This window comes from Paramacrobiotus metropolitanus, unplaced genomic scaffold, assembly GCF_019649055.1.
Source record: "Paramacrobiotus metropolitanus isolate TYO unplaced genomic scaffold, Prichtersi_v1.0 Parri_scaffold0000088, whole genome shotgun sequence".
Taxonomy (NCBI): domain Eukaryota; kingdom Metazoa; phylum Tardigrada; class Eutardigrada; order Parachela; family Macrobiotidae; genus Paramacrobiotus; species Paramacrobiotus metropolitanus.
In genome coordinates, this window is record NW_026570308.1 from 585,934 (window position 1) to 606,925 (window position 20,992).

General features: G+C 43.2%; 2 protein-coding genes and 1 long non-coding RNA gene across 4 annotated transcripts; 2 read left to right on the forward strand and 1 right to left on the reverse strand.

Annotated features, from left to right (window-relative positions):
• Positions 1–1,151: 1,151 nt before the first annotated feature.
• Positions 1,152–3,081, reverse strand: LOC129596332 (melanopsin-A-like). Its single transcript, XM_055493573.1, has 2 exons — positions 2,092–3,081; positions 1,152–1,650 (listed from the first exon to the last, which is right to left on the reverse strand). The coding sequence occupies exons 1-2, from the start codon at positions 2,644–2,646 to the stop codon at positions 1,213–1,215; spliced, it is 993 nt and encodes a 330-aa protein (XP_055349548.1). The 5' UTR covers positions 2,647–3,081; the 3' UTR covers positions 1,152–1,212.
• A 1,953-nt stretch (positions 3,082–5,034) lies between these two features.
• LOC129596284 (uncharacterized) lies at positions 5,035–9,307 on the forward strand. Of its 2 annotated transcripts, none has more exons than XM_055493521.1 (6): positions 5,035–5,387; positions 6,305–6,876; positions 7,067–7,343; positions 7,624–7,961; positions 8,025–8,615; positions 8,712–9,307. In XM_055493521.1, the coding sequence occupies exons 1-5, from the start codon at positions 5,178–5,180 to the stop codon at positions 8,578–8,580; spliced, it is 1,953 nt and encodes a 650-aa protein (XP_055349496.1). In that variant the 5' UTR covers positions 5,035–5,177; the 3' UTR covers positions 8,581–8,615; positions 8,712–9,307. The 2 variants fall into 2 exon arrangements, with proteins under 2 accessions (XP_055349496.1, XP_055349494.1); XM_055493519.1 differs by having other exon boundaries at positions 8,025–8,584; positions 8,712–9,305.
• A 4,827-nt stretch (positions 9,308–14,134) lies between these two features.
• LOC129596339 (uncharacterized) lies at positions 14,135–18,605 on the forward strand. The gene is made up of 4 exons (XR_008691415.1): positions 14,135–14,704; positions 16,525–16,804; positions 17,143–17,479; positions 18,112–18,605. It is a non-coding gene; the product is annotated as an uncharacterized LOC129596339 (long non-coding RNA).
• The last annotated feature ends 2,387 nt before the right edge of the window (positions 18,606–20,992 follow it).

The following is a 20,992-nucleotide window of genomic DNA, read 5'->3' on the forward strand; positions in this document are numbered from 1 at the left end:
TTACTAAAACGAAGTATAGCAGGTCAAGGCCACGCAGCGTCGGTTGCTTGGCCATCCCTCAGTTACCTGCTATATAATCTCATTACACGTGCACGTTTGGGCTGAGTAAAGCGAGATTCTTTGAGCAAACTGGTCCATTTAAGCGTACACCGAATCCTTCGCCCCAAAGCAGTGTTAGCAACGTTGTACAATGCACGGTATACATTGTTAATTTGTTAACACTGTTCTACGGTGTGAGATTGGGAACGATTTCGGCACGAAGTACCAATAGCTCAGGCTGCGCAATCTTGGTCGACGATTGAACGCAAGTTAAGTTGTCTGTAGTCCGAGCTGTCCAAAGCTGATTCTGCGATGCAGATGCAAGTTTGGATCGCTCTCGACCCGGCCGTATGCCCATGGACAGCCGCAGGTAGGCACTAGGCACCCATTAACTGTAAGCAGCCACATGCCATATACGCCCATGTTCGGCTTTCGTTGACTCTACGAAGTAAATTATTTTCGGATTATATAGGGGGCAAAACTAAACGTGTTCCACGGTTCCCCTGTATTGCTGCCGTCACCCGGCTGGAGTTTTACGTTGTGGCTAAACATGGCGCTTATGTACCGCACCAGATTTAACCATATGTATTGCCGTAACGTCACACTCCAGGCGGGTGACGGCAGCAGTACAGGGCCACCGTGGAACACGCTTAGTTTTGCCCCCTATACAATATACACTGTATCTGAATGTACACATGGCAAGTACTGTGTGGCTATCTTGCCTAAATCTATTCCAGAAAATGTGACGCGTACCTACTCTAGTATGCATATGTACGCTGCATAATTATACGGCCTAATACAGGAAACCTGAGCTTCGCAGCTCTGCATATCAAAATTACTTAATGCTTGCCGCGGATTAGGGATGTTGTGACAAATTAAAGATTTATTTTCGGCAGCTTGTCTTAACAAGTTAGCCACGATAAGAGATTGTCGTGAGCTTACAGTTATAGCGCATGATCTGAGACTATCGAACAATAACCGTAGTAATTATGATGAAAATTAATCTATCTGAAACGCATAATAACAAGCTGCAGAGCGCGGTATCTTCCTTTATATCGTAATGCCATGCAGACTTATTGCATAGGTATCTAAGCTTTAACAAATCCGCCTTAAATCCATGAAATACGATTTAGTCGGGCAGCTGGTAATTAGAAGCTTCTTGTAAATTCCCGTTTAGCGGTAATAAGCACATTTAATCAACTGAACGGCTGCCGCCCTGAGATCAGGTAGTGCTAAAGTAAACAGTATCGGATCCAGTACCATCTGCACCAGATACATGGTGGTACCAAGTTGACCTAACCAGCCGATTTCAATATCCATGAACGTCCCAACCGTTCCATAGACCTTGGTAACTGTCCAGCAGATAAAGACGGAAATGGTCTGTACGGTCAGCACGGTGAAGCCGGTGGAATTCTCGCGGCCGGGTTTTTTAGTGGTAAGTTGTCCTTGTTCGGTTGATGCTGGGGTTTTATTGGAATGTTCCTCCGATGAAGGTATGGATTTCTGATTGTGCATTACGGAACGCATTTGCATCCGGCGCCGGTAATACAGAAACGGATAAGCAATTAAGATGGCGACGTATGGAAGGAGAAAGACAACAACTTGAATTACCTAAACAGTATAATCAATGATTGGGTTTAGATATGCAAATAAAAGTTAAAATTGTAACTGTAAACGCCTCGTTGCAAGCCTGTAGTGCTTCCATGTACAATAAAAAGTGATAGTTAAAAGAAATCCCAGATCAGAACAGCTACTTCATGCCTAATTATAAGATTGCAAGTATCTCCGCCAAGAGTGCTTTTTGTTTGTATAAATAATTTACATTAAAGTCATGTATTGCCGGTTAATGTATGTATGAGCCGTGATGTGATAATACATCCTGGTTGTTTACGCATCCACTATAACATTAGCCACGGTGCAATTAATTTTTAATTTTTGAATGAAAATGCGGTGGTCAACATACTCACACATCCTTGTAACTTTTGCCGAAATACAGTGGGTGGTCTACGCGGATGCGCTACGTTAACGCTAGCGTTTACAATATATGCATACCTGGGAGTACACAAGCTGTTCATTGACATTAATAATGCACCAGCGATCCGAATCGAAATTCCCGTAATACAAGAAATCCCGGATAAACAACGGCAACAGCCAAACGTGACAGTACAGCCACATCACAGCACAAATCCCCACCGCCACTTTCCGGTTATGGACATTCCGATAGGAAATAGGCAGGACAATCGCCCAAATCCGGTTGGTCGTGATAAGGAAATGCGAGTGCAGGACAACGGCACTGGACACCCAATCACTGTAGATCAACACCAGACACCACCGGCTCCAGGCGAACCAGTCGGTGCGCATTAATTCAATGGTCCGGAGTGGATTGGCCAGAGTCATGAGGATGTTGGCGGTGAGGAGATTGATGAGGTACATGGCGAAGGGAGTGCACAAGCGGGGACGGCATATGAAGAGGCTGAGGACCACACCGTTGGTGGCCAGGGTGGCGATGGTGAAGAGGGTCTGGATGGTCGCCGCACCGTTCCATGTACCATATGGATCGCGCGAAGAATTGGCGTAAATAATAGTAGAATTATTCATAAACACCATTCTGACAGAAAATTAATGAGACATAGCAAATGTCAGATAAAGACTTCTCAAGCGGTATTTGCGCTGCAGAAAAAGTAGATTGACACTTAAAAAAATCTACCCGGTAACCGATGTAATAAGAATGAGAATGGCATAGAACTTAAAAAATACCAAAACCGTAATCAGTTATCATGTGGTGATTATTTAGTTATTTAACAGCATCTTTCTGATGCAAAATGTAGCTGAAAACAGCGTTAATTAAAAGATAAAGAATTGCCAGAAATTGAAAAGTATTTACAGCTTTTGCTAAAGACATCTATAAGCCATAACATTTTGACAAGCAAATTGATGGTAAAAAGATGCACAACGTTGAGCAGAATACCGTACACGCTGTTAAACACACTCGCGGGATTGATGAGAAGGATACCGATGATTATCCAGCAGACCGGAAGCGATATCAACAGTTTCCAACTGACTGCCGATAAGTCTCGACGTCAGCTCCGGCCGGCATGCAGTCGTAATGACAGTTGGAAAAACCGCCTTGCTAATGAGTGCGTCGACAGATAGCGTGCCCGTCGGCCATAAAAATTATCTGTAACATTCCGCGTAAAAGTGCGGACTCCCAATAAACCCAGCATCCACTTCAATCAATATCTGTATATACATACAGAATCTACGTTTTACGCCGGCTTTGCTTGCTGTAGCGCATTCCTCTGTACCAGGATATAACGCAACGCAGAGCTGTCGTTAATGCGCTCGGAGGCACAGTGCGTCGGCGAAACAATCCCAGCTCTATGCAGAATTTATTAAAGGCTTTTATTACTTCCCGCATTATGACGAGATCAATGGATATGAATGCACTATTTGTCCGCATGTAATTGCATTATCCGCCGCCGCCAAATACGAGTCTAAGTACTGCAGACTGTTGTCTGCTGACTGAAATTAACTGTGTACGCGTGGTATGCTTATCAATCACGTGCCGGTGCCCCTGTAAACCAGCACGTAGGCAATTTCAATCCGTTATTATAGTGCATTAACGGAAATTATTACCTAGTACATGGTACCAAACTTGTGTGGTCAACTGGACACGCAAAGACACTACTTCAAGTACGCTTTTTTTGCGCTTTTTCAGTTTTTCATTTGTTTAAGGACGTAGGCAGATAGATGATTTCTATACATTGACGAGAAAAGCGTTCATGTGCGCAGCATCCGGTTGCAAAAATGAATATTACGCATGAACTAAGAGTGCCTCATTTTCCTTATAGTTTAAAACCATTTTCAAAAATTAAAAAAAACCTTTCAGTACCTTGGAACGGTGTAAAACGATGTTTGTATTGATCGATCTGTGTTTAAGTGAATCTTTAAAGAAGGTCGTTCCACTGTACCATAATAATGACCCCTTTGGTGCATCTGCTTGCGTTTTAAACGTCAGGAATCTCGTCGCACCCATAACTTCCCAACCGGAAATGGCGCGATTCTCTCGCCCATGTATATAAATTATTTGGGCAAAGCATGCGAAAAAGTGTTTTGGGTTGCGGGAAAGCTACAACCTCCGAGCAGATTTACGAACCTCTTTTGTATCGTGCACTGATGCACAGTGCAGAGCAGGCTGCACTCCACGCGCTGCTAGGGCACTGTCACTCAACGAAACCAAGGTCATTATGCGATCATATTATGTTGTTGATCACCAAGGAACATCTTTTTGCCTATTTTAGATCAGCACAATGTGGCAACCGGATGTTGGGCATATTAAGGTTTTTTTATTCCAATGTATACAAATTATTTGGTTGAATATTGACATAAAACAATATTAAAAGTGCTCCGTAAAGCGTAAAAGCAAAAATATTAGTCATTATTGGTTCCGCTCACTGGATCGGCATCAATAAAAGGGTGACGGCATCATCAATGAAAATGCAGTGTTCATACTTATTTAACAAATGTTGTGTATTTCAACCCAATGAGCAACACGCAAAGCACTGCATAATGCATATACATACTGTAATAGGACCGTGTATGCCGCGTGATGTACGCGGCGTGCACGTAGTAATATACGTAGAAGCAGTGTTAGCCTGTTAAGTTACAAATTTTATTGGACAATCAAGCATAGGTGCCACAAAGGTGCAACCGTGCCACTGATTCATGACGATGTTTAAGGTACGGTTACCTGTTCAGAAAATTAGCAATATTAGGCCCTGAAGTGAGAATTTATACCGACGGACGTATTTTAACGTAAGAAGTTTGTCATCAGCGTTCGCGGTACTGAGGAGCGGTAAACCGGTTTAGCAACTTCGCCAGCAAATCATGATTCCTACACATGTACTTACTCGTACGAAAACATATTTTGGTCGGTGGCTGACGCATCACGCGACGCTATTGGCGAACAGAAGGAAATAAAAATATTAATGACATCACCTTACAACAGCAGCTTAGTCTCTACTCTGTCCAAGAGGTCGCCACCGCTTTTCAGCCGTAGCGATCGGGAAAGGTGGTATATAATAAAATTTATTCAGGCTTTTAGCAGTCACTTAAGTTCGAGAGAGTTTTCTGCTAACATGGGGATTAAAACGTTCCTAACTAAATGCTTGGACAAAGAAGTGTTTTTGTCTTATCCGGAAATCCTGACGGAAGCCATTTTGGTCCTGTGGTTCGCGTGCCAAGTTTGTTTGAAATTTGGACTGCGAGTTCTGCCTGAATGGCACACCAGTCGCACAGATCCTGACGCTTACAATTCGTTCGATTACCTGCTCGAGCTGTTTGGACATGTAAGTGTCGTTGCATTAAATACTTCATATAACAACTATATTTAAATTCTGACCTTTACCAAAAGACTCGTATCTATGAGCAGGCCCTAATCAGTCTCAGTTAAAAGTATATGAATACTATTAAAATTATGTGGGGTTCGATCAGCACCGTAGTTTTTGTGTGTGTTATTTTTAATTTTACCGTATTCGCACACTTAGGTTGAATACGTACCTACTCGAGCAGCAGTGGTGATGGAATACCTAGTAGTGGTGGGGAAAATAATCGCACTGAATTGTTCGGCTGTAGTTCTGCATTAAGAAATACCTGTGTCTAATTCAGTTTAAAATAAATTTCTGATCTTCGGTTAATGTTAGTTACGTTTATACGGTATGACCAGACTTGTGAGTGTCTCCTGGGTTTATCTGCTCAATGAAATTAAACTAAACTTATACGTGCAAGTGAATTTATTTTGAGCAATCCTCTACCGCATTCAATTCTTCGAAGCTATAACATTTTACAGTTCACGCACGTTGGCGTTCTTTTACCGCATTTTTTTCGCTAAGTTTTATGGCTATTCAATGTCTTAAAAAATTGCAAAAAAGTGTTTAGGATTGGGCAAAAGCGATGTTTTTCGTGCAAGTATAGGAATTTGATAACATGTACAGGGTCAGTTTCTTTAACAGCTTGAATCTTGTTATTTATTGAATAGAGTAAAGTTCGTTTTGCTTACATATATTTCATGTTATTCCTGAGCAAGCATTAATGCACACCAGTACTTAGCGCAAGAATGTACAACTAAGCCTTATGGCAACTTCCGGCACGCAAAAACTGCCAGTCGATGTGGTCTGGGGGCTTAAAGCGCTGCCTCAGCACGTCTGCAGTAAAAAGCAGATGAATACTTAAGTGTTTCCTGAAAACGTTTTTTCCACTTTTGCAGAAGGTTAACGCCTGCTTCTGGGATGACGTCATGTCGGGTTGGATGCCACCGCATCCGCTCACCGTTAACCATTCGGTTTCTGACAATCTGGATGTGACCCATCCACCTGCATCGAACATTACCCTCGGTTACGTAATTGCCCTTGTGACCGTCATCCTTACGGCCGTCTTAAGTGTTTCGTTGTTATTCCTGGTATTGGTCAACCGCCACCGGCCGAGCTCCGTGCTGAAGGACCATCTGCGGATATGCCATGAATGGGCCGAGTTTTTGCAAGACTACAGTCGTGTGCTCGGCAAAATTGGTCTGCAGGCTTGCATGACGAACCTGCTGTTTGCGGTGTCGGGTGCCGTCATCTTCGTTATTTGTTACGTGGGCTGGATTATCTACAGCGCAGTGCCGGTGGTGCTGGTGGCAGGATTGGCTGTTGCATTGCCAATTGCTGTATGTGGCCCAACTGCGGTGTTCCCTTGTTGTATCTTCTTTGCTAACATATCGACCGTGTATTGCGCCGGCAGAATTTGGGGATTGTGGATGAATCAGACCTGTTTTGCGCTGATTAAAAAAGGAATTAGGTAAAAGTTTTTGCCGGCTGATATCTGTAGTCGCTGATATGAGTGAACCGTACCAGTGAAAAAAGAATACTTCTATTGCTTTTCTAACTGTTTAGCAAGCTAAACAGGCAACCTAATTTCAACATTCTTGTAATTTCGGGACCAGAAATATTGTGGCTGCAAAATATCAATCTTTAATTCAACCTTTCAGGAAATTAAACACCGCAAACCATCCCGCGAAACTTTCATCGATCGCTCCGTTAGTTAAAAAGGCATTCGCGAGACCAGACGAGTATCAACGACAAAGATACTGGGAAAAAGTTGCTCGCAGTTTCTTGGCCTTTTGGCTTGGATGCGTTGCCGTGTACCACAACGTCTGGCCATTGTATGAGCGATTTCCCACCGTCGTTCAATCGCGATACCGAGGCGCCAACTGGACATACTGGCATTTAGTCAATAGCACGGGAACTTGCTCCAAATATGGAACAGTACGCGCTCTTTTTTTGGCCAGTAATTTTGTACTAAGCGATATACAGGGAAGAGCAGGGCAACCCAAGTAAACCGATTCCGCCATTATAGCTACAGCCTCTGTATGTGTGCTTACGGGTATGAATTATGTAGTCTCTTCTGACTATGACGTACAATTATGTAGCTGAAATTTAGATTCTGGGATGCCGAAGTTAAGACTTTTTACTCGTAGAAAAATTCTAGACAGCAGTGTGTACTGATCTACCGCTAGAGGAAAAATAATTTTACGGATTTTTGCAGCACTTCGATCAAGAGACCGCGATGCTGTCATACTGGGTGGATCTCCAGTCTGAGGAACTGCTCGCATTTATTTACTACAACGTCTCCACTGCGGAGCTACTGTTCAGCTTCACCCCGCCCTTTTCACCGGCCGTCGGCTGGACGTTTATGGTGTGGTGTAGAGTGCTGTCTGGTGCTAGTGGCACACCACTAAACGTCTTGGAATCGACGGCAATAATCGTCATTGGCACCATCGACTTGGTCCTTCTTGGAGCGCTCGTATACCTCGTCATCCGGGCCTGCTATAATAAGTGGCGTCAGCATGTCGTTGCCCAACGAAAACTAAAAGCCACCGACAGGTCAAAGATTAACCATAACACGGGTAGTGCTGCGTGCATAACGTGGGGACTTTTCTATTCCAGAGATAATTCGTCGCAACCGTTAACTGTGAATCTTGCGGCCGCGGAAGCCGGTATACCGGGCAGTGCGCAATCCGCTCGCTTGCTTGTGCCGTCTAACAAGGCGATGGATAGTTTTACGCGATCCGATAATCCGCAAGAGCCCGTCATTGCCGATCACAAACTCCCGGAAGGGAAATCCGAACATGGTGCACGCGGGTCCATTGTATCTAAGGCCCTTAAGCCAGAAGGAGACAGGACAAGTTGCTTCTGTATTTGTGTGGTGATCGAAAACTTTTGGTTACTCGTACTGGTCGCTCACTGCTCGTCAATCTGCCTGGTGCTCCCGTTTTCCCTGGTGGGACTGTTCCTGCCAGAACGCCTGCAGCTGCCCGGTTTTCTGCTGCTGCTGACCATGTTCACTGTTTGGATGTACCACCTGCTGGTGAAATCAGCGTGGCACGCGTGTTGCTACATGCGATCCATTAAAACGGAGCACAAAGGCGGCTGCATTGGTGGTGTAAACAGCTTGGCGACGACCGAGTCCAAGCATCCACTGTTATCGCCCCCCATGGAATGAACCGGTAGTTCTTCGTCATAAAAATGGATTTTCGGGCGAGTTTACAAAACAGACAGCCGACATCCGATGAGTCTGGCCGGTCGCCTGGTTATCTTATTGATTGCAAGTTTACAATTTCTTTGATCTTCTAGATTCCCTTCTATACTTCCGCATAACACTGCGATTGTGCCAAATGCTTGATTCCGCTCACCGGAAACCTGGAGCCCATTGTCTGCCGCTTTTGCCCCGCCGACGAGCTTTCATCTCCATGATTTCCCCGCGTGACAAAAACCGTCGCTGCTTTCACATCCGATTCCATTATACGCCAATTGCATGGTCTCTCCTTGTGAGGGAGTTTAACCGGCCTGCTAGTACGAATTAAGAGAGGCCTGTTTAGTTCTGATGGAATTTACCCATTACACGATTACATTATATTTTATTACATAAGTAATTGTAACACCGAATCTGCCACATTTTAGCGAGTTCCATATAGATTACGCACAGAAGATTGGTATGACTGTTTTTCGTGCATTATTGATTCCGATACGAAACATATTATGAGATGCGTCATGGTATTTCCACACAATTTTCATTGCACGGGCTTTCGTTGATTGTTATTATCCAATAACATTTTCGCGTACGGTGTTTGCGACAAATTCTCTGTCCGGCAATCTGTCTTGTTTATCACGCACGCAAAATGTAGAACAGTATTGTACAGAGCAGCGGTTAATTGTTTGTCCTATCAACCTTATAATTATAGCAGTACACAAAGTAATAACACTGAGACCGGCAAATGTGTCAAAAAATCTTTTACAATACTGTCAGCAGCGGCATTGTTGTATAAAACTAATGTCAGCATTCGAAATGCTTATTTCAGAGGTTGGCACTGTTTTTAAATGCATAACTGGTGAACTCCGTCATTTGCAAAGAACCCGCAAACATCGTATTATGCAATGAAAATATACGGTACATTACACACAATATCGTATTGACAACACGCGATGTAAAGTACGCGGAGTACTGTTTACACCGCAGTTCAACGCCAGTTATTTATTTGTTGGAAAACTTGAGCTGCGAAATCGGTTGTGCCGTTGTGGAACCAAGAAGGAAGCCAAATTCGTGCTTAATGTGTGGGTTATGTTTTTCCAAAAACGATTTCCTCCTTCTTTTTTGGCCCAAAACTAAAGCCGAACGTACCCCTCATATCGCGTTTTAAAATTAAAAATAACCGGCTTCTGCATTTTAGTGCGACGTTGGAAACGGTTACCAAAGAACTTCAGTCAAACCGTACGTGTAGTCACGTGCACTAACACTAACCATACACTATATAACTTTGTAACAGTAAAGATTACCTTATATGTACAAGTGCGGCTGACTACGGCAACGACTTTGTGTACTTGTACTTCCGGTTTTGCTTTACGTGTTGGTAAGTAAGCGCACACGAACGCCGCTGTAACTTCAAAAAAGGCATTAGATTTGCACGGAAATTAAGGACTGTCGAAAAAAGTACCTTCAAAATATATTACCGGTAAGTCGCTTATTAAATAATGTGAAATTATTTGTTTATCAAAGGCAAATTTGAAATAACTAAATCGGCCGACATCATTCGCAACCCTTCAGTCCAGCTTTTTGTAAACCGGTAATGCTAGCCTGATGGAGTTAGTTTTATATGATCCGCAAAAGATGTCCAAAGGTAAATGATTTACAATATTAACTTCAGGGTCCTCGAAGTTTTGTTCGGTGTTTGCTAGGCGCTTCAGTCGGACATCGTTTCGCTCCTTTGCTCGGCACTTTCTGATGTACCGCTCCATGACGAATTTTAAGGTACTGTTTCTTAGTCATCAGTACAGCAATTTTTTAACACAAGGCGTTCTTCGTACAAAATAACAAAGGAGCGGCCGACCAAAAGTTCGACCGCGTAATCCAATAGGTAATCCATGCACGGGTGGTCGTACACGAATATTTCGGCTCGGATGCCGTAGTAAACAGCGACCGCCAATGGCAACCGGTTTAGCATCGCATGGCATCACCTCACATCAACAGCTGAGTCGCTACTCTGTTTTACGTAACTGTCGCTTTTCAGTAGTCGCGATCGGTGCATGGTGCTGTATTTTTTCGTGAGAAAAAGTGATCACGAAGTGAACGAAAAAGTGAACGAAGTGATCACTTCGTTTTAGAGTCGCTTGGTTCAATAAGTCTGTAATTGGGCAAAAATGGGGATAAAAAGGTGTTTGATTTATTTCCTGGACAAAGAAGTCCATGCATCTTATCCGGAAATTTTGACAGAATCGGCTGTGGTGCTGTGGTTTGCATGTCAAATTTGTTTAAAATTTGGACTGCGCGTTCTTCCGGAATGGCAAAACAGTCGGTTAGATCCCGATGATTATAACTACTTCGATTCGCTGCTCGAACTGTCTGGACATGTAAGTCTCGCTTGCATTAATACTTTATAATACATACTACTTATAACAATCCTGTGCAGTACTAGTAGAAGTATGCATCATTGTTAGGCATATACTTTATACAATTAAAGGCGGTGTGTTTAAATTTTGAAAACCTTTTCAAAGCTCAACAAAACAGAACTAACAGACTACTTGTTCTTTGTTAAAAAAGGGATGTGTCTATAGTCAATGGGAAAACGGAGTGCGTGCATAAACTAATTCAAAAGGGGTGCCTGTAGTAAAACGAGGTGCAGCGAAAGGGTATTTTTTCCTAATATTAATCCAATTACTTCGGTACAAATGCACGATGTGCCATTGTTACGTTCGACAGTAATTCTGTTTATTCAGCCTTGGAATCTGCAATATCTTATATATTATATACCTATGATTGTGTCATGTATGTACGGCATTACATCGGGTTGCGGTACAATATACAATTATTACCGTATAACTATTGAGTAGACATGTTTAAAAAATCTCGCTTGCGAATACGCAATTGTTGAAATTATAATAGAAAATGAGTGTTTCATATAAAACGAAGTACTCCCAAATTTGCGGTTAATAAAATGGGTCTGGGTGGCCCTTCTTTCTCTTGTTATACCAAAATTAAGTTAGGACTTTCCATAAGATTACCTCTTGTTGACTTTAGCGATTGTATGTCATTGATTTGCAGACGTGTTATGGTGTAACAAGACATTTTCTGCAGATATAATGTTTGCATGTGTATTAAAAGCTTTTTTCCAGAGTAGAATACCAGGAAATCTTAAAAATAAGAATACTGCTGGGAAGCTTGTAGGACATATTTGCATCTTTATTACTTCGACCGTTATACCAAACTCGAAGGTAGCGACAACGAGTGAAAGTGTGTCTCACTTCTTCTCACTGTTTTTTTCCCGGTGATTTATTCGGTGGGTTGAACAGAATTCTATATAGTTATGCAAATTTGCATTCCTAGAGCGTGAGAAGGTGGTGTCGGAGCAAATAATCGCGGCGATTTTGGGTAGTAAAACGACTGACATTGATTATGAGAAGTTATTCTTGTCTTCCGCCTTGCCTGGACAATGTGTCATTGCGAGAGAGCGTCAGATCATTGAGTCATTTCATTCTGGCTGTGCATAAAATGAAAGATTCCACTTTTTAGTATCCATTTTATGAAACTAAGATCAAAGGGCAGCTTTTGGGACTTGGTACTATTTTGCTTTTCCAATTTTATCCTTTGATCCATTATCGTAATCTTGTTGATGCGACAACCTATCTTTGTTCATTACAAGTGAAATTAAGGCTTTGCTTCGCTTCAAGCCTCACTCCTTCGAGACACAAGGGCCGATCGTATACTGTACAATAGAGCACAGCTATTTACCTGGGCTGACGATAATTATAGTAATTGTGTTATTTGCTTATCGGGTGAAATAAGGCGACCGATAAATAAGGCGACAAACATGACAGAGACAGAGAAAGACAAAAAGCAAAAGCCGCCCAGTGGTTAATCTTTATTGCTGGTCAAGAATCAGTGTAAAATTTAACCGATAAAAAACTAAAATTAGCTGATAACAATTTTCCAACACTGCACTCACTGATTTAGCAGCTGGGCTGGTGCACGAATATGGCAATCACTTAAAACCACTTTATCAGCGTTCACGTCGTATTCTCTTGTGCCCTTTTGTAGAAAGTTAACGCCTGCTTTTGGGATGACGTCATGTCGGGATGGATACGCCCGCATCCGCTCATCGTTAACCAGTCGGCACTGGCTGGACTTGATGTGGTGGTCCCTCCGAAATTGACCCGGATCCTTGTTACGTGGCCACCTGGATGACCGTTCTCATTACGGCCACTTTAAGCGTCTCACTGGTTATACTGGTATGCGCCAACCGCCATTGGACATCTCTGGTATCGAAGCACCAAATGTCGCACTGCCGTGAACTAGCGATGTGGATCCTGACGCAAAGCCGGGTGGCCGCCGAGTACTACCTGCCACTGGATATAGTGGGCATCTTATGCGTGGCAATCATGGCCGGCATCTTTTGTCTTCCGTTTGCGAATTGTATGGTCTTGACCGCCGCACCGGTTATGTGTCTGGCATGGAAAGCAGTTAGGCTGGCAGTTACGGTATTTTGTCCGTCCGCGGTGCACGCGCGCTGTAACGCCAACACTGAATTGCCCGCTTACATCATGATTTCCATGTATGCGCTGACCAGCGCCTTCAGCTTCCTCATTTATTACGCGATTTGGATACTATTCAGCGGAGTGTCGGTGGTTCTCCTGGCGTGGATGGCAGTTGCCTCCCCCTGATATGGGATGTGACAGTTTGTGATCCGTTCGCTACTTCGTATATAGCTGGATGTTCAGAAGCAGCGGGATCGGCTGCAGAAGATGCCGAACTGCGGAAGCGAAATCTCTATTCCGAACTCACTGATCGGTATTTTTCCAACCAGTGGCCCTCGAAACTATGGGAAGTTGCGGCGAAAGTACACGTCAGTTCATCAGTGAAGTCGGCCGGCGTATCAAACAGCAAACAGGAGATGCGCGCGCTACTCAATATTTGTGGCAACGTATAAGCGTAGAAATTCAGCGCGGAAATGCGGCTTCTGTCCTGGGGATCGTCGAATGTTCTCGACAGTTAGAAGAGTTGTTTTACTTGTTCTAATTATTGGGTTGCAAAGTTAAATTTAAATGGCATTGGCTTGTACAAGTTGAAATAAAGTTTTCGTAAGATCTAGAACACTAAGAGCAAACAAGGAAACAACAGGCCAGGAAACAACAAACTGCGCGCTATGTCATCATGCTCTTTTGCAGAACGTCAACGCTTGCTTCTGGGATGGCGTCATGTCGGGATGGATGCATCGCCTCCGGTCGCCTTCAACCGTTCCGAATTGGCTGGGTTGGTTGTGCCAGATCCACCTTCGTCGCTCCGAATCCTCGGTTATGTGGCCACCTGGGCGACCGTTGTCCTTACGTCCATCTTAAGGCCTCGTCCCGAATTTAAAGCGAATCTCGTTGCGATACAGAAAATCCACCTCGCGAGGTGGCTTCGCGTACCGTATCTGTAGGCGTGGCCACTGCATACAGCCACCTCGTGCGGTTGAGCAACCGTACCATAGCGAGATTCGCTTTGAATTCGGGACAAGGCCTAAGCGTCTCGCTGGTTTTCCTGGAGTGCGCCAATCGCCTCTGGACGTCTCCCGTATCGCAGCACCAAATGTCGTACTGTCGTGAATTAGCGGCGTGGATCCTAAAGCGGAGTGTGGTTGCCGCAGAGCACTGGCTGCCATTGGATATAATGCTCTTCGTATGCGCGGCAGGCATTTGCATTGATTATACGAATTATATGGCCGCCACCGCCGTAGCGGCGGTGGTCACGGTATGGGAGGCAGTCAGATGGGTAGTTCCAGTAGTTGATCCGTCCGTGGTGCAACCGTGCTGTAAAGCCAACACTCGGATGCCCACTTACATCATGATAATGTTGTAGCGGTGAACAGTGCTGTCAGTTTCTTCCTTTACTACGGTATTTGGATATTTCTCAGCGCACTACCAGTGGTACTTCTAGCGTGGACGGCAGTTGTACTGGCCATCACTCTATGTGGCAGGTCGGCGGTGTTTCCTGGGTGCATTCTCTTCGCAACAATTTTGAGCGTTTACTGTGCTGGCAGAATTTGGGGGTTGTGGATGGATGGCACCTATTTTGCGCTGATTAAAAAAGCAATCAGGTAAAGAAGTTTTGCCAGTTGGCCTGCAACTGCAAACGGCTTCGAAATAGTGTATTTACTTTTACGAATAATAATACACCGAATATTTTCTGATTTTACGAATGATATAAGAATGCTATTACTATTTTTATTGTTATACGAATATGAATTATACAAGAAACAGCCTCGGCTTCGCCTCCGCCTTTCTTCTGATCCGCGGCCGGTTTGAATGGAGAGTTCGTTTAGTTCATTAGTAAATGTTTTAACAGCCTTAGCAGTTATTGTAAAACGTATTGAGGAAAGACTCTAGATTAGATTACTGATGTCTCCTACCACAAAATTATAAGTTGAACCACGCATGGACTGGACAGTAGTGGAAGCTCGGTCACTCTTTCATCTTGTAGAGATTCTTCTCACTGGTCAGTGGTGGTAGCTCTGTCACTCACTCTTCTGAAGTTTCTGCTCAGTGGGCAGGGATGGTGGTTCGGTCACTCACTCGCCTAGCGATTTTTCTCGCAATGGTGGTAGCTCGGTCACCTACTGATCTAGAGATTGTGCTCAGTGCCCTGTGATGGTAACCTGTCTTCTGATTAATTACTGTAGTGACGGTCACAGGTTAGACCACAGAGTAAGTTTACCGGAGAAATGGACCATGTATATACCTACGCTGCACGGGCAAAATTCACGATATTTTACCAGCAAATTAAAATCGGCATTCCTTGAACGACATTCATGTTTTAAAACTTTATTCGACTAATTATTAATATCTAAAATCAAAAATTAACTATTAATCAGCAGAAGGCTGGAAAGTAATGCATACAGAGGACCAGAGGTAACAGAGCTCTATATACCATGCTGGTTTGTTGTGGTTTGTGGTGTGCCCCTGCGGGGGGGGGGGAGCGCTTTGTGTTCAGCGTTGGGATTGACGGTGGATTTGTTTACAAGAGGGGCGCAGAAAGTGTTGATGATTTCAGAGCTCTGATGATAAGGAAAATATGGTGAACAAGTAGTTAAAATTACATGGACATTTGCTGTCTGAAATGTGAAAGGTAAGATGGATTCAAGCCGTTAAGTGTGCCCGTACAGCGTAGGTATATCCACTGCACATCTTTCCGGTAAACTTACTCTGTGGTCTAACTTGTAAACGTCGCTACAGTAACCCAGTCTTCTGATTTTTCGTACTGAAGAGGGTTGGTAATTCGGTCACTCACTCATCACTGACGTGTTTGGTGAAAATTTGCATTGTTGATTAGGTGGGACGTATTTCGAGTTCAGCTTGTTCAGAACGCTTGGAGAAATACGAGAACTTTTTCTTTTTTGCGTATTTAGTTTCGAACAGAAGTTAAAAATTATGGGGAGCCAGAGAGTAGCCAAATGCAGCTCTAGTAAATGAGTAACAGCAGATGAGTAAATGCAGCTCTAGTGTTTGAATGAGTACAATTTATTTATTTTTCGGTTTATTTGTCAATTTGTGTTTTGAGTTGTATCCAGGCAAATTTTTTCAAATCCCCAAGGCCACCTTGAAAGTGGGTTGGATCGTTTGCGGCGTCGTGCCGGCACGATTCTGGCCGAACGAATTTATAAACGAAAGTCATGCGAGTCAGTTTTAGACCGAGGCCGATCTGTTGGCGTTGTCGGTTTTTAAAAAAATCGTTTTGATTATTGAGATCGAAAACTATGGGGTCCCGCGCGTAGTATAGATCTTGTGCTTAATTAATAATATCGTTTGTTATAAGTTTATGTCACTTTATCGTTTAAATAAGCTATTTACGTAAGTTCTGCATGTGCAAAAATGCTAAATTTCGCTGAAAATGACTTTTTTCTTTTAATTCAACTTACAGCAAACTAATTGCTACGAAATCCGCCGCAAAACAGTTATCGACAGATCCTTCACGAAAGACGGTTACGAACGCAGACAAGGGCCAAAAACCAGGACACTGGGAAAACACAGCTCGTAGCTTGACAGCCTTCGCTCTTGGATGCATGGCCGTCTATTACAACGTCTGTGCATTGTTTTCGCGATTTCCCGTTGTCAGCCAGTGGCAAAGTAACACCGGAAACGCCAACTGGACGTATTGGTCGGTTGTCAATTCGACCGGGACCTGCAGCAAAGATGGAACTGTATGCACTCGGGTTTTTGCAACCAATGCTTCTCATTTACACCCTAATATTACTAATAATTTGTTTTGGTAATGTCATGGCTGACATCTTTATTTAGCCAAGATGCCGGGCTTCGAAACTGCAAAACCTATTAGAAAAATAATGAAATCACTTTTAAGTAATTTTTGACATACCGTATCGTGGTGCGCTTATTTAAATATTTGATTGGAATTTTCCGCTATTAAACCGTAGATACATATTCAAGAACTGCAATGCTGCTCTTGTGGACTGGAAAGTTTTTAAAACCTTTTGAAATAAATCGCCACGGGAAAGAAAAAGTAAACGTTTGCTTTTTTCAGAACTTCTGTCAAGAAACGACGATGTTGTCGTACTGGATCGATCTGCAGTCGGAGGAGCTGCACGCAGCATCTGCTGCCAATGTCACCAATGCGGAGCACTGGCTAGCTTCACCCCGTCCTTCTCAGCCGCCGTTGGCTGGATGTTTCTCGGGTGGTGTGGAGGATTGACCGGGATTAGTCGCGTACCGTTTTGCGCCTTCCGGTACCTGGAAAAGGTCGTCGTTGCCGGCATCATCCTGGTCATAGGCGGACTGCTCGTTCGTGACTGTATACGTTTCTGCTACAACAAATGGCGTCGGCGTGGCGTATTACAGCGAAGCATGGACGCCGCCGACAGGTTAGCAATAACGTACCGCACCGTGTTTTCTGCATTATTAATATTGCTACGACTTACACAATGATTTTGCAGGATTGATTGGGCAATTCTTGTTAATAAAGATTTCCTTGAAACGTTGCTGTATTTACTCTGTATATACGGCACAATGCACATACTGTTCCCTAACCCTGCACTTGAAGGAAATTTGTGCGCTATGAGCGGCACGGTGCTGTATAGCCGGATAAACGTTCAGCCAATTCACGTTCTAACATGCACTAACTGCAAGCCGTGTATGTGAATGGTGAATGCGGTCGTACAAGTGCGTGTGGCTGCACTGTACAAATTTCCTTCGAGTGCAGGGTTAGGGTACAGTAACTGAAGAAAACCAATCTACAACAATTTAGATTAGTAGCAGTTTCCTATAGCTTTATTATTTCGGTAATTTAACAATTCATTTTTAAATTTAGCAAAAATTGTCAAAAAAGTTATTTTTGGTCTCGTTTGGTACCACAAACTACAGACGTACATGCACATGCATATGGTACTGTACATACTGTAAATGCATATGGTACCATTTATTTCCCTCAGAGGGCAAGAAAACTCTCGCGCAGTTAAGCTACGTGCCTGGAATACGTCCCTTTTTGTTGTTTTAGGGACAAATCGTGGAGACCGTTAACTGCAGACCCGGCAATGGAGGTCGAGACCGGAAATGATGTCACCAACGAGAAAATTCCAGGAGTGAAAGCCAGACCCGGCGCGCACGTGATCATTGTGTGTGCAGCCAAAACTTCCACTCCGAAAAACGCAGACCCGACACTGCCGACAGCATCCTTGTGTTTGTGCAACAGACTGCGTTAGTGTGTACAGTATACGAGGGGCTAACTGGTAAGCCGTATTTGGCTATTCTTGCTGGCCGCCCATTGCCCGTTAGTCGGCTTATTGCTCTCCTATTCCCTGGTGGGACTGTTCTTGCCCGAATGCCCGGCCTCCTCCTGCTGCTGACTGTGTACACGGTTTGGATGTACTTCTGGTTGATGAAGTCGGCGCGGCAGATGTGGCGAATTGTGCGATCCGGCAGAAAGAAGTACAGAAACTGTGACGATGGATTGGGAGACGGCTTTGTGGCGAACCCGCTCAAGCGTCCTGCATTAGAAACGCTTTACATCAAATGATTCAGTTGGTTTCCGGTTCCATTCGGTTTCCAATGCTTTTGCGTTGTCCGACACCATTATTATTACTAATTATTAATTAGGCTGTTAGGCATGATGTCATAAGGAAGTCATTAATTTCCGCTTGTTAATTGTTATACAATGGTTCAATCCCCGGCTCTTTCAGACTAAAGGTTAGCAAATGGCTACGTCCACATCTTAAAGATTAAGCGTATCAGCACATAAAAACTGAGAATTATTATAACATGAACTCGTATCGGAAGGCTTCGTAAAATACGTACAAAGATGCTTTCGTTGATTCGGCAACAGCCACTTCACATAAATAAAAGCCAACAACAAAATATTTTAAAATTCAAATGCTGAAACAACAGCCAAGGTGGAAAAAATTCTGTGAAATCGTGGGTTGCGTCTTCAGTGTTTCTATAAAAGCGGCAGTATTGTTTCAGTAATGCCGCAATTTTCAATCGTATGAAATTTTCAGATTGGTTTGCTCACTTTGCTGGGCAGAGAAGCTGACACTGTCCACACCCGGCCGCTGGGAATCTCAGGGCTTTATTTTAACTTTTATTTTAACGAGAAGGGTCAGAAAAAATCATTTCCGGAATTTTCTTATTAGTTTGGCCTAATTTCGCCACTGCAAACGGAGTCACATGTCATCGGGCACAATGATTATGGATACGGATTACATGTACTTGTACTTTTTTTTATTGCGGCCTCATAAAGAGGTTGTGAAATTCCGTAACAGTGAAACTGACTGCACCGGTAAAGGATAATAATGGGACCAGGTGAATTATACTAACATTTTACTCCACAGAAGAATCCAGTAGGATACGTTAGACATGCGTAGAGGGCTTATGGCGATACCCTCATTCCTGAAGCATTTTTTTAAGAACTCTTTTATATCACTCCCCATTTTGCTCACAACTGGAGTAATATCCTTTCTACGGGTGGAAGAGGGAATTTAAGTTCACAACATTACACTAACAACAGCTACAGTATCTGGCAACTATCTGCGGTATTCAAAATGGATTCGAAAGGACGTCACAACCGATATTTACATACTCGTATTTAGGTTTTTTAACAGTCACAGCCAACTTGTACGGTGTGCCTGTATGTCATCTCGATTAAAGGCGAACTGGTGGTCGAATTTCGTGAAAATTGGCAGAAAGCGTTCTTATTACTCTGTACAATAGCGAGGCGGGCTTCGAAGATGGGCATGATGCTGCCACCGGAAACGGGTTTATTCCTTACTTTTAAAACATCAATGTCTATGTCGACATAATCCATAGACTAAGTGGATTAGTGTAACAAAATCCAAATTTTACTGTGCTGCCTGTATGCAAGCCGAATCCGTATCCGTTGTCTGTCAGACAGACTTCGTACGTCGAATGTATGTCGCCAGAGTCCATGCTTTCCGAAGTATAATGAATACATTATAATATCCATAAACTTTCATACAGGTGCCTTTGTATACAATAATATATTGCCGCCTGCCGGTACAACCGTAAAACAAGCATGAATACGAGAATAAATGCGAATGAAACGTGCGTTTGCCATACTATATGTACATGGAACATGTTATATTACATATACCGTACGATAGGCTAAGATTATTTTTTTTCCTGTTGAAAGAACCTATATGTAGAGTAAATTTCATTCAACACGTCAATAAAAATTAGTGTAATAGCTGATCTGTAAAGTGTCATGCGTACAATATATTAATTTACGCTGTCTAAGTCATGTAACTGCCTAGCGAAGTATTAAAGTGATGCAGTTAATCTTCTTAATTCGTACAAGTACGGCAAACTGCGGCAACGAAATTTTTAAGCAGATATGAAATTTGCATGGAATTATGGACCGACGAAAAATGATTTCGGTAAATCTGGCTTTCGTCCTCTGTAACTTGTTAATTTGTAAAAGTTACTCTAGGTGCTCATAATACTGTATGTAGGTGCATATGTTCAAAATGTTGTCCCGGTAAATCGCTTTAATAAAAAATGCAAAAAGTATTTGTTTGTCAAAAGAAATATGCAGTCGATCGTATCCGCACGCAGTTCCCAGTCCTTGCGTACAACTTTTCGGAAACCGGAAGCGTTAGTTTGCTGAGTTCCATTTTATTGGATGGCCCGCAAAGGGGATCCAAAGGTAAACCGTTTTAAAAATTTAAAAGAAATGCTAACTTTAGTTCCTCGAAGTTTTGTGCGATGCTGTCTGGGCGCTTTAGTCGGCATCATTCCGGTCCTTAGTACTCCTTGATATACTTGTTCTATGGCGAATTTTTAACGTACTTTAAGCAGGGCGCAATCCGAGGGAAACCGAGAAAAGGCTGAAAAAGGCGCCGATGGGGAAATCGAACCCCGGCTAC

What these genes read in the sequence shown, in the direction of transcription:
- LOC129596332 (XM_055493573.1), bottom strand. Translation starts at nt 2,646, where the DNA reads ATGGTGTTTATGAATAATTCTACTATTATTTACGCCAATTCTTCGCGC. An exon ending in AACAGCTTGTGTACTCCCAG is followed by an intron (nt 1,651 to 2,091) that starts GTATGCATATAT and finishes TATACTGTTTAG; the next exon opens with GTAATTCAAGTTGTTGTCTT.
- LOC129596284 (XM_055493521.1), top strand. Translation starts at nt 5,178, where the DNA reads ATGGGGATTAAAACGTTCCTAACTAAATGCTTGGACAAAGAAGTGTTT. An exon ending in CTGATTAAAAAAGGAATTAG is followed by an intron (nt 6,877 to 7,066) that starts GTAAAAGTTTTT and finishes TCAACCTTTCAG; the next exon opens with GAAATTAAACACCGCAAACC. An exon ending in CTTGCTCCAAATATGGAACA is followed by an intron (nt 7,344 to 7,623) that starts GTACGCGCTCTT and finishes GGATTTTTGCAG; the next exon opens with CACTTCGATCAAGAGACCGC.